The sequence below is a fragment of the Mirounga angustirostris genome, unplaced genomic scaffold, assembly GCF_029215605.1.
Source record: "Mirounga angustirostris isolate CCGP_5_RB_7025 unplaced genomic scaffold, mMirAng1.0.hap1 SCAF_4, whole genome shotgun sequence".
In the NCBI taxonomy this organism is placed as follows: domain Eukaryota; kingdom Metazoa; phylum Chordata; class Mammalia; order Carnivora; family Phocidae; genus Mirounga; species Mirounga angustirostris.
Window position 1 is genome coordinate 180,695,424 of NW_026991712.1, and position 13,728 is coordinate 180,709,151.

Sequence of the window (13,728 nt, forward strand, 5' to 3'; positions counted from 1 at the left end):
TTTTTTGAAAGAGAGAGAGCATGAGCAGAGAGGGGCAGAGAGGGAGGGAGAGAGAGAATCCCAAGCAGGCTCCATGCTCAGTGTGGAGCCTGATGTAGGGCTTGATCTCAGACCCTGAGATCATGACCTGAGCCGAAATCAAGAGTCAGATGCTTAACCGACTGAGCTATCCAGGTGACCCCAATAAATTCCAAGCAAAATAAAGGAAAAGAAATCCATACCTAGATAAACTATATGAAATCCAGAACACCAAAGACAAAAAGCTTATCTCAAGAGTGCCCAAGAGAAAAAACAAATGACTACGTGGGAATGATAATTGCCTTTACAGCTGGCTTCTCAGCCCCACCAATGGAAACCAAAAGTCCCTCAAATAGGAATAGGATCTTAAAATCACTAAGAATATAATTGTCATCTTAGAATTCTAAATTCAGGAAAACTTTTCAAGGAGATGCAACAAAAGCCTTTTAAGATAAGGATTGAGAGAGTTTCCCAGCTCTGTTGAATGAAAAAGTCAATCACGTCTATAAAACGTCTGAGATTCAAAAAGAGATGGTAAATAAAGACATCAGAAAACACGCTGTTAATCTAAACAGCTTCATCTATGTGAAACAGAAATAATGACAAATTTGGGGTACAAAACAAGGGGTAATTAAAATCCAACTCAGTAATGTAATATAATGCAAAATGGGAGAGGGCTAGTTGGCATTAAAATTTCTCTATTGTTTGACATGATAGCGGCACTAACTTTGTATTTTACTTCTTTTCTTCTCTCTCTTCTTTCTCTTTTATTCGCATTTTCCCTCCTCCATCTTTCTTCCTAACTCAAGAACAGAACTGAACTAAATTCTAGATTCTTCGTTCATAGCTCATTGTTGTAACTGGTCCATGAGAGCCCCCTCTCTGGAAAGGGTATAATTATACATCTACATCTATTCCCTTTTATTCCCATTGCCCATTTCCACTCTCTTCCCCACCATAGATAAGCACTCTACTATTTGACCTAACCTTGAATTTGCATGTGTCCTTATAAACATGTAGTGTCATTTTGTGCGTATATTTTTTTTAACTCATGTAAATGGTATAGGGTATAGTGTTATAGAGTGATCCTACAACTAATTGCCCAATCCAGGACACTTGGAGGGTGAATGGAAGTGCCATTATTAATACTTCCAGAACTGGGATACCCTGTTGGAATTATAATCACCCTAACTACAGACCCTGTTCTCTTATTTAATTTTTTCACTTGGCAACATCTTTTTAAGATATAATAATAACAATAGCAATAATATTACTTGCTATATGTCAAACACTGTTGCAACTCTGTAAGGGGGATCTCGTTACTATTCCCATTTTGTGGGTGAGTGAACTGAGACACAGAGAAATTAAGCACGTCGTACAAGGTCACACAGCCCATGAGGACTGAGCCAGTTTTGAACCTGAATTAGTCAGTCTGGCTCTGGGGTCTCTGTTACTACCCAGAACACCATAACTGCCTCTGAATCCAAAGGTTCTGAGGGTCTTCCGTGGTGTTGGTGGTAGAGTGGTGAGCACAGCTGCCCTCCGAAGGCTTTGAGGGTTCTATCTTATTTCATATCTCAGTGGGAAGGTAGTTAAAGTTTCTGCATGGCATCGGATGTTTAATATGCCATTTTATTTTCCAAGAATTTTATTTTATTGTTTATTTTTTATTTCATTTTTTAAAAATAAGCTCTACTCCCGGGCGCCTGGGTGGCTCAGTTGGTTAAGCGACTGCCTTCGGCTCAGGTCATGATCCTGGAGTCCCAGGATCGAGTCCCACATTGGGCTCCCTGCTCGGCAGGGAGTCTGCTTCTCCCTCTGACCCTCCTCCCTCTCATACTCTCTGTCTCTCATTCTCTCTCTCTCAAATAAATAAATCTTAAAAAAAAAAAAAAAGCTCTACTCCCAACGTGGGACTTGAACTCATGACCCCGAGATCAAGAGTCACATGCTCTTCTGACTGAGCCAGCCAGACACCCTTATTTACCAATAATTTTAAAATCATAAATAAGAGTTGATTTCTATCAAATTCTTTTCTGAATTTTTGAGGGAACCGTAATTTTCCTTCCTTCGTCTCTCAATGTGGTGAATTACACTGGTAGATTTTTCAGAGGTTGTTTTACAATCCTGGAGTAAACCTCACTTGATCATGATGTATTACTTTTTAATACTCTGTTGGATCAGTTAGCTGAATTAAGAATTTTTGCCAAATGGACCTATAATTTACTTTCCTTTTAATGTCCTTATTCGGTTTTGAAATATGGGTTACAGTTTTCCTCAAAAAATGAATTTCTCAGCTTTCTCTATTAGTATATTTTCTGGAACATCTTGTTTAAGACAGAACTACCTGGAAGTGTGGGGAAAATCACGTGGAGAGTGTCTGAGCCCAGAGCTTTGGGGGAGGGCTGGAGGTCTCTCTGGTTACCATTTCAAATTCTTTGTCTATTCTAGTTTCTGTTTCTTCTTTCACCAGTTTTACCATTTCATAGTTTTCCAGAAATTTACCCTTTTGGTTTTGGTTTCCAAATTTATTAGCATATAGTTTTTGGTATTTTTATTATAATACATTTTTATTATGAAATATACATACAAACAACACTATATGTAATACATATATATACACACGTATAGTATGTATACAGTAATAATAAAAATTACTAAAAAATAATAGTAAAGTGAAGACACATGCCCACCTACCCATCCCCTGCCTCTGCCAATTCCATCCCCCTAAATCTCTTTCAATGACTTAATGACCAAGAGAGTTGTATCCCAGGAACACAAGACTGGCTTCGCATTTGAAAATCATTCAGTATAATTAACCATATCAGTGTAACAAAAGCAAAAAAAATCCCATATGATCATCTCATTAAGTGCAAGAAAATCATTTGCAAAATTCAATTATCCATTCATGATTTTTTAAAACTCTTATTAAAATAGCAATAAAAGATAATTCTTCAGTAGGATAAGGGCCATGCTCAGAAAAAATGTATAGCCAAATTCATTCTTTTTTTTTTTTTTAAGCCAAATTCATTCTTAATCATGAAGGACTGAATGCTTTCTCCTTAGATCAGGCACAAAGCAAGGATGTGTACACTCACATTTTTTATTCAACATTGTTCTGGTGGTTCTAGCCCCTGCAACAAGGCAATGAAATGAAATGAAAGAAAAGCCATACAAAGTAAAAAGAAAGAAGTAATGGTCTTTATTTGCAAACAACATGAACATTTATATAGAAAAGCATACGGAATCCACAGCAAAATTTCTGGAACTAAGCAAATTTAGCAAAGTCATAGGATACAAGGTCAACATATAAAAATTGATTGTATCTCTATGCCACCTACTAGCAACAAACAATTGGAAATTGAAATAGAAATTCCATTTGCAAAAGCATCCAAAAGCAAGAAATACTTAAAGGTAAATTTAATAAAATATATTTGAGACCTGTGCACTGAAAACTACAATACAGTGCTGAAAGAAATGAAAGAATACTTGGGGCGCCTGGGTGGCCCTGTCAGTTAAGCATCTGCCTTCGGCTCAGGTCATGATCCCAGGGTCCTGGGATCGAGCCCCGTATCGGGCTCTCTGCTCAGGGGGAGCCTGCTTCTCCCTCTCCCTCTGCCTGCCGCTCTGCCTACTTGTGCTCTCTCTCTCTCTCTGTCTCTCTGTCAAATAAATAAAATCTTTAAAAAAAAAATGAAAGAATACCTAAATAAATGGAGAGACACACAATAATCATGCATTAAAAGACTGAATACTGTTAAGATGTCAATTCTCCCCAAATCTATAAATTCAATGGGATCCTAATAAAAATTCCATTAGGCTTTTTGGTAGAAGTTGAGAGGCTTATTCTAAAATGTATATAGACATGAAAACGACGTTGTATAGCCAAAGCAATTTTATAAAAGAGCATTTTGGAAGACTCAGTCTACCTGATTTCAAGACTTACTATAAAGATACAGTAATCATGCCAGCATGCAGATTAATGGAACACCACAGAGAATCCGTAAGTAGACCACATATATATGGTCAGTTTGATAAGGTGCCAAGGTGACTCAATGGGAACAGAAAAGTCTTTTTAACAAGTGGTCTGAGGGCGCCTGGGTGGCTCAGTCAATTAAGCATCTTCCTTCGGCTCAGGTCATGATCCCAGGGTCCTGGAATCGAGTCCCGCATCGGGCTCCCTGCTCAGTGGGGAGTCTGCTTCTCCCTCTGCCTGCCCCTCCCCCTGCTTGTGCTCTCGCTCTCTCTCTCTGACAAATAAATAAAAAAATCTTAAAAAAAAAAAAACAAGTGGTCTGAGAACAACTGGATATCCACATGGGGACAAAAAAATATCAAAGTTTATCCCACACCCTACATAAAAATTAACCTGAAATAGATCATAGATCTACATGTAAAAGCTAAAATTATAAAACTTCTAGAAGAAAACTTAGCATAAAATCTTTGCAACCTTGGAGTGAACAAAGATTTTTCAAATAGGGCACAAAAGCACAAATGATAAAAGAGAAAATCAATAAATCTGACTTTATTAAAATTAAAAATTCTTGATGTTCTGAAGATACCACTGAAAAAATAAAGACAAGGTACAGACTGGAAGAAATATTCACAATACATATATCTAACAAGGACTTGTGTTGGGAATATATTAAAAAATTCTTATAACTCAATAATAATAAAACCAAAAGAATTGGGCAAAACATTTGAACAGACACTTCACAAAAGAAGACACACGAATGCCAGGTAAACACACGAAAAGGTGCTCAACATCTTTAGTTACCAGGGAAATGTAATTTCTTATAAAGATAAGCATAAGCTCATTGTTCAAACCTGCCCTCCCTTCTCCTAGGTATTTATCCAAGAGAAATGAAATATGTTCACACAAAGAATTGTATATAATTTATGCAGCAGCTTTTTCCATAACAGCCACGAACTGGAAACAACACAGATGTCCACCAAGATGTGAGTAGATAAACATGTGGTATGTCCATACAATGGACACTACACAGTAATAAAGAGGAAACAATCACTAATACACACAGGATAATGGTCCTCAAAGGATGATGCTCAAAGAAGCTAGACACCGAAGACAAGGCAGCATTATGATTCAACTTATAATACATTCTGGAAAATGCATCCCAATAGTGACCAAAAAAAAAAAAAAACCCCACAACAACTACATGAAAAATCTCATAGATCAGTTGTTAGCGGGTCGAGGGTGGGGGTCAGTGACAGCAGAGAGTGGCCGGAACTTTTGGGGGTGAGGGAAATATACTTTTATTGTGGTGCTGGTTCCACAGATGTACATACTTCTCAAAACTTAAACTGTAGACTTTAAATGTATATAGTTTCCTGTCATTAAGTCATAGCACAATATAGTTGGTTTTAAAATCTACATGAATACATATTGATAAATCTCAAAACCAAAATCTTAGCCCCCCAAAAACACGCTAAAGAAAGATAAACTATGACAATTATGTAAATTTTACCAACATCTGAAATAATATCCCTTATTCATGGATACATATGTATAAAAATGTTATTAAAACATGCATGGTAATAATATACAACAAAGTTAAGCTAGTGATTAGCTCTGGGAGGGAAGGAGAGACAAGGATTTAGGGATGATGGGGGAGAGCTCCCCAGGGAGAGTCATCTGTGACATCGAGTTGTAATAGGCTTAAAAAATCTAAAGCAAACATGGCAAAATGTGAATATTGTAAGTGTAAAGCTGGGTGTGGGTACCCATGTCTTTTGTATATTACTCATTATACTTTCCCATGTATTTGGAATGTTTCATAATAAAAATTACAGTGTGCATCTATGAAATATGAAGGCAGAGATAGGGAGTGCCAAGGACTCTTTAGAGAAGTTTTGTTACAAAGGAAAAGAAATGAAACAAAAGCTGGAGGAGGATGGGAAGGCAAGGGAGGCCCTTCTTTTCTTCTTCTTTTAAAGTGAAAAATAGTGGAGAGCCTGTTCATCAGTTGATGAGAATAATCCAGCCGAGGTGTTGAAATGAGTGATTCAGGAAAGATGGGACTAAACACAGGGAGAAAACACTGAGAAGCCAAAGAGAAGCTTTGTGCTGTGTGCAAGGATTTTTATTGCTATGTGGTTGGTAATAGCAAAAAAAGGGGGGGCAGGGGGATGGACAACCTAAATTTACATAAACAGGCAAAGGGTTAAACTATGGACCAATCATTTTATGGGATTCTATATGCCAGATAACAAGAAGAGCAAACCTTTAAGACCTATATACTTAAGTGAGAAAAAGGAAGATGATCAAAATCACACCAAGACACTATTTCTATAAGGAAAGGTGAGACCAGACATTTCTATATGCACATATAAATATATAGAAAGACAGAAAAGTCTGGAAGAAGGTATGCAAAACTGAACCCTCTGGAAAGGGACCTGGGATGAAGGGAGAGTTCAGGGAGATGTCTGTTCTATCTGCATTCGCAGAATGGTTGACATTGAGAATGTTGTCTGTATTACTTGGGCAAAACCATAAAAAGTATGGGAAACAAAGGAAGTTCGCCTTCATGTACCATTTACCTGTACAAATATAGTGACCACAGAATCCCACCCGCTATTCCTTCCGTATCCAACTTAGTTATATTATTGGTCGTCTGCTAATGTTGGCCTTCCCTAAATTTGCGTTTTAGTGGAAAATAACATTTAGCTATAAACTGATGATAAAGATTTCCAGGCACCATGCTGTTATAAGCATTTACAACCACGTGCCAGGCTCTGTGCTCTGCTTGGGACCACAGGGTGACAGAGACACAGCCCTTGACTTTTATAAGGCAATCTCTAACAGGTAAGGTTGTCAAGGGAAAAAAATAATTTAATACACATCCTTATCACATGATCCAGCAATCTTGCTCCTTGCCATCTATCCAAATGAGGTGAAAACTTATGTCCACACCCAAACCCACACTCAGATGCTTAGAGCAGCTTTAGTCATAATTGCCAAAATCTGTAAGCAACCAAGATATGTGTACCACTCTGGTGGGGAGGCTGCACCTTGTGGGGGGTGGGGGAGGGAAGGAGTTAGATGGAAACTACTCTACTCAATTTTACTGTGAACCTAAAACTGCTCTAAAAAGATAAAGTCTCCTTTAAAAAAATTTTTTTTTTAAAGATTTTATTTGACAGAGAAAGCAAGACAGCGAGAGAGGGAACACAAGCAGGGGGAGTGGGAGAGGGAGAAGCAGGCTTCCCGCTGAGCAGGGAGCCCGATGCGGGGCTCGATCCCAGGATCCTGAGATCAAGACCTGAGCCAAAGGCAGATGTTTAACGACTAAGTCACCCAGGTGCCCCTCCTTTTAAAAATTTAACTGTAACCTTCCAGCTCTAAAATTTTATGACTCTAAATTAATTAATTAATTTTTACAGTGGAAACAATTCTTGTTCATTGATTTTTATTTTTTTTAAAGATTTTATTTATTTATTTGAGAGAGAGAGAGCATGAGAGGGGAGAGGGTCAGAGGGAGAAGCAGGCTCCCCGCTCAGCAGGGAGCCCAATGTGGGACTCGATCCCTGGACTCCAGGATCAAGACGTCAGCTGAAGGCAGTCGCTCAACCAACTGAGCAACCCAGGCGCTCTGTTCATTGATTTTTTAAACTCAGTTGTAAAGTCTCATTTGTAGGGCATGTACTGCACGGAGCACTGGGTGTTATACAAAAACAATGAATCATGGAACACTACACCAAACACTAATGATGTATATTGTATGGTGACTAACATAACATAATAAAATTAAATTAAATTAAAAAAAAATAAAGTCTCATTTGTTTACAGGCACCAAAAGAAGTTAAATACTTTTTTGATATATCTGCATGCATTCTTTAAAAACACCAAATTTCTTTTTACAATCTTTAAAATCAATTTATATCTTTGATATTTATATATATCACAACACAAATATTTATACTCAAACAGCATTTCATGACAGATTTCTTGAAGTAGTGAACAATATAGTCCAGCTTGTTATCACCAGGATCTACCAGCAGGTGGCATACAAGTCCCGAGGCTTGGAAAGTCTCCAGCGAGAAATCCAGTCTTTTCATTCGCCTTCCCTCTCCCTGTGCCGGCCGCGGAAGCTGACTGCGTGGATCATGATTCATTGGTGACCACATATGAAAGCTGAGTCCTATGGCATGCCCTGTGTCCTGCTCTCTTCCTGCTGTCAGGAATAGAAAGGAAGATTGAGGAGTGAAGGGAAAGACTCACTTATTGAGCTCTTACTGTATGCCAAGCCCTCCACGTGCATCATCTCATTGGATCCTACAAGAATTGGGTAAGGTGGGTGGATGTGCATCATCATACAGGGAAAACTCCTTTCAGAGGGAAACGGAGGCTCTTGCCTACGGACCTCCCACCAGCAACACCAGCCCCTGAATCCTCAGCAGGGAGCCCTCACTTGGGTGCCCTTGTTTGAGTCACTGTGATGCTTTTTTGTGTGTCACCTTGACTAAAGGATGCCCAGGTAGCTGGTAAAACATCAATCCTGGGTATGTCTGTAAGGGTGTTTCTGGAAGAGATTAGCATTTGAATCAGTAGATTGAGGTTAGAGATTCCTGGCATCGTTCAACTCCTTGGGGATCAGAATGGAACAAAAGGGGGAAAGAAGGGCAAATTCTCTTCTTGCCCATGAACACCCAGAGCTCCTGACTTCTAAGCCTTCAGACTCTGGGGCTTACACTGAGGATCCCCCGGTTCTCAGGTCTTAGGCTTCAGACTAGGAGTTACACCATCTGCTCCCCTGGTTTTCAGGCCTTCAGTCTTGGACTGAGTTATACCACCGGCTTTCCTGGTTCTCCAGCTTACAAAAGACAAGAGAGTGGGACTTCGGCCATGACCACGTGAGCCAATTCTAAAGTCAGTATACATTCTATTGGTTGGTCCAGAAAACCTGGCCAAGACATTGTCTTACCCCAGGCAAGGAAGACATTCATTTGCCTACAGATATTTTGTTATACATCCTAATACACTGATTTCAAAACATGTCGTTCTAGTCTTTCCTGGTGAGGGAAGAGAGGTGTTAGGAGAATAAAGTCAGTCTCTCATTGACAGGACCTAGCACAGGGATATTATTATTTTTTTTAATGTGGTGTAGAAATGCTAAGTTTCCATGCCTGTAGGATGTTAGTACTTTTGCTAAAAGGAACTTGAATGTCTCTAATGGCTGGTTGAATTCAAGAACGACCACCCACCCGTGATAGGAGTGGGTGGGTGAGGCCCAGAGGCCCCAGTTAATCTGCAGGGTAAACAACCCCTTCCAGGATTGACCCTGCTTTGTGCTGTGAAGCCCTTTCTCAGCACAAAGACTGGGAACTCAGGCCTTGGGGTCCACCTGGAGAACAACGGGGAGGGTTCACGTCCAGGGTCATGGCATCTGGGTCAGAGGGTCAGAGGGTCTCCAATGGCTCATCGACCACTTAGTATGTTCCAATTGCTGTATTAACTTAACGAACAGCCCCTGAAACAAGGAATCAAGAGATGCCCATGGAAGAGAATAAAACTGGAGGAAATCATAAACATGCTGTGAATTCCTGGGGCCAAATCCCACCACAACAGTTAAGAGAGTTTTTGATCATGGACAACTCAGTATGGCTCTTCTCCATCAGTAACAGGAGCTTCCTGAAGTGTAACCTGGAAAAACCAGTTAATTGATCATGGAAGGCACCAGAGAGTTTACACTGAGGTTCTTTATTTCCTATCCTTTCTTTACAAGGGTCCACACAGGGATAACTCCCACATGTGAGTCTCAAGCTCAAACCCCCTCTGGAAATTCAGATTCACATTTCTGACTACAGGACACATGTCCCTGAAGGTCCCAGCAACTCCCTGAGTCAAGGCTTCTCTGTCTGCTACCCTGTCCTCCCGCTGGGTCACCTTCCCTCTCCCATTCACACTGAACAGATATCTGAAACCGGGGGTCTGTGTTCCCGTTTCGAGCGATGCAGCTACGTTCTAGATTTCAGTTTCTAAACGCCCAGAAGACACTTGTTGGTTAATGCACCCAACTAGGCAGACATATGACAGGGGCACATAATGGGCTCTGAATCACAGAATATCTTGCTGCCATAGTGAGGACAGGGGCTGGTGCTAAGCCAGATGGTCCTGGGCAATCCTAAATCCCTCAGGATCTTTGTCAGCTAAGCCCGAACCTGGGCAAATCTCCCCAGGTGGAGAGCTCCCTGAGGGTCATAACTCTCCAGAGGGGCAGGATAGAGCTCGAGGCGCAGATGGCGCAGCCGGGCGGTGGGGCGCAGCAACCTCCCCACGATGGCCCCGGAGAGGAGGTTCCCGCGGACACTGAAGGTCTGGAGCTGGTGACAGCGGCTCAGGGCTGGCAGGACGGCCTTGAGGTGGGCTTCTGTGAGTCCACACAGATCTAAGTCCAGGTCCTGGAGGGTGGCTGCCACTTTCTCTAGCAGAACTTGGAGGAGCTCAGGGCTGAAATAGGTCAGGCTGATGCCACTCAGATCCAGGTCCTTCAGCTGGCTGACGTTGGGGCACTGGGAGAGGTGGGCCAAGTCCGATTCTGTGAGCTGACAGTTTGTTATGGAGAGGGTCTCCAAAGGGGTCTTCAGGCACCTGGGGAGAAACCAAGCAGTTAGGCCTGGGGAACCGGGGTGCAGATGGCCTCAAAGGGGAGACAACTGACTTGTCCAAGGCCAACATGATTGTGACCATCACAGTGAAGGTCAGTACCCAGCATCCCAGCCTCATTTTAGGCTGGGGCCTTCCACCTTCCCTTGTGTGACTGGGTCAGGCTCACAGAATCTTTAAAGCTCCCTTTCCTCATCTGTCAAGCAGAGTACAACATACTCTAACTTAACTTATGGAAATGAATGAAGGTAACGGAATGCACTAGAATAGGATCAGTCTGACACAGGGTCTCAATCAGGGGAGGGCATCGATGAATCTTAATATTGGGACAGAAGGCCATAAATGCTCTCAACTCAGGCTTCCTTCAGGCCATTGCTTGGGCCTTAGGCCCCTGTATCTCTGGCCAGGTGAGGCTAGTGGGAGACAAAGAACAAACCTGGGCAAGATCCCCCAGCCTCAACTGGGGGTGCCAGTCTGCGGGGGCTCACCTACATCCCCGCATCATCAGCACACTTTCTACCACTTTTCACGATTCTTTCTTCTCCCACTCCCTTACCTCCAGAATCGAACATTCCATGTTCATTCCCAGACCTGGAGCACAAAACCTTTTACAGACTCGTGCATGTTCATGAAGTTGCTGAGCGCAGGGCTTCTCTTTGGAGATGCTCAGGTCTGCTGTGGTTTCCCCTCTTGAATGTCCTCTTCCCTTTTCCTATTTCCCTAAGTCATCTAAACTTGGACGTCTCCTCCTAAGGAAGAATTCACAAACCCACCCTCACTATATCTGAGCCCCCCTCCAGTGCGTAGCTTCCTGGCAAGGTGTCTCTTTCCATAGCCCCAGACCTTTATGTGGATGGTTGTGTGATACCACACTCAGGATAGAGCAGCAAATGAGACAGTGCACCTGACATCCCAGTCTCGCATTCACTGCGACACCCCCCGGGGTTGCCACCTCTCACCTGAGCATCTGGTCCAGGCGGCCCTCCAGGAAGGAGGGAGAATCCATAGAGAGCTTCTGTAGGTGGTGCAACTGGAGGAACTGAGAGGTAAATCGGGCGACATGCTGCTTCTCCTCCTTGGAGGGCGTCGTGTGGATATGGGAGAGCACGAGTCTCTGCACGTTACTCATCTGGCCCAGGTAAGGAGCAAACATCCCTAGGGTGGACAGCTTCCACGTGCAGTTCACTTCCACCTCCAGGATACTGTCCAGCTGCACCATATTCAGGACCTTCTTAATATTTTGGATGGGCATTGTAAAAATCTTTAGCTTCTTACAGCACAGGTGGAGTGAACTTCTCTGTGTGGTAGGTGAGGCATTCATCCTGGGTCCTGTCCCTGAGGCAGAGGTCTATGGACACGACCAAGGGAGCCAAGGGCTACCTCATCCTTACACCGTCCTTGGCCACTGGTCCCATCGGTGGGGACACATGGGCCCCGGCTCCAGACCACACTCTCCAGAAGTTCTGACAAGTATTCCCTAAATCCAGCACCTTCAGTTTCCGCCTCCTGTGGGGAAAACCGGAGCTTGGCCAACATGCTTTTAAGATCAGTGTGGATGAGAACATGAGTCTCAATTTAGGAGTAGTTGGACTTCCCACCTGTGAGAAGACATCAGCTGCTCCTCGCACTCTTCCCTCCCTGCCTCACTTTTCTCTATCTCCTTTTCCCTTCCATCCCCCCTTGTCTCCACTTCTAGTACCTGGAAGTATCATGGGGAGGAGGCGGGGGGCGTCTTCTCTCAGGCACTCCTGCGTCTTAAGCAGGCCCGTACCTCCAGAAGGCATCTCCCACAGTGAGCTCAGTAATGGCCAAGGCCTCTGAGCACCTTCATTGCCATCATCAGAAGCCTCTCATCCAGCCCTTGACCATCTACTTTCTGTGACCCCAGCGGCTTCTTCCAGGACACCCAGGACCCTCCCAGGCTACGTGGATGAGCCTTACCTGGGGAGAACCTTCTGGGCAAGCAAGACGTCAAGCCCACTGAGTGCTGCTTGTAAGGTCGCCTGGTGAGGTGTCTGCATCAGGCCCCCCAGAGGGAGGCGGGCAAAGGGAAAGGCACACACCATCACTTTCAGGGTCTTGTTGTATCTCCCAGCAAAGGCCACCATGAACAGCGGCGGGAAGAGCTCTGAAGGCAGATACTCCAGAGCAGCAATGGCCAAGGCCTCGTCCTTCAGCAGGCTCTTTCCCGCCAGTTCCAGGAGTCTGGGTAGGGCCTGGATGCTCATCCTGAATCTGCTCTGAAAGGAATCCTGTGGAAATGTCAAGGGAACAAGGCATCCTTCTCAAGCCAAGCCTGGGCATGCCCGTCTCCTCCCCATCCTTCAGAGGAACCAACTCAGGGCCAGAGTCACTGCTCTGAAAATGGTAGAAGAGCCTCAGCTTACTCCAGTTCTACTCTGGGCTCTGTGGCCATGCAGCCATCACTCTGCCCCTGCAGAGCATCTCACAAGCACCAGGACAGAGCATCTCACAAGCACCCAGGAGAAGGAAATGCAGCAACCAACCCATATGGTTCCACCCACCACTTGGCTTGATTCCAGTGTCACTGGGAAGTGGGTCCTGAGAAGCCTGAGAGCTGACCCCCACTTTTTTGGGGGGAAATCTTTTTTTTAAAAAAGATTTTATTTATTTATTTGATACAGAGAGTGAGAGAGCACAAGCAGGGGGAACAGTAGAGGGAGAGGGAGAAGCAGGCTCCCCGCCAAGCAGGGAGCTCGATGCGGGGCTCGATCCCAGGACCCTGGGATCATGACCTGAGCCGAAGGCAGATGCTTAACCATCTGAGCCACCCAGGCGCCCCGGGGGGAAATCTTTTAGACCATCATTCTAGGCCCTAAAACAACAGGAATGGGAGTGTCATGTGGCCTAACGCATCCTCAGTTCCCACTGTTAACCGGACTGGGAAACATTAAGGAGATACCTCTAAAATGGGTGCGATTCATTTTCACTTTAAAATTTCTTATTTATTTAAAAGATTTATTTATTTTGGGGGGTGGGCAGAGGATAAGGGACAAGCAGACTCCCCAGGGAGTGGAGAGCCCCGCACAGAACTCGATCCCAGGACCCTGAGATCATGACCTAAG

At 43.5% G+C, this 13,728-nt stretch overlaps 1 protein-coding gene across 1 annotated transcript; it reads right to left on the minus strand.

Annotated features, from left to right (window-relative positions):
- Positions 1-10,185: 10,185 nt before the first annotated feature.
- On the minus strand, positions 10,186-12,870 carry LOC123858469 (PRAME family member 12-like). Its single transcript, XM_045895517.1, is given in 4 exon segments — positions 10,186-10,627; positions 11,602-11,946; positions 11,948-12,148; positions 12,584-12,870. Coding segments are annotated over 4 exon segments (1,275 nt in total).
- Positions 12,871-13,728: the final 858 nt, after the last annotated feature.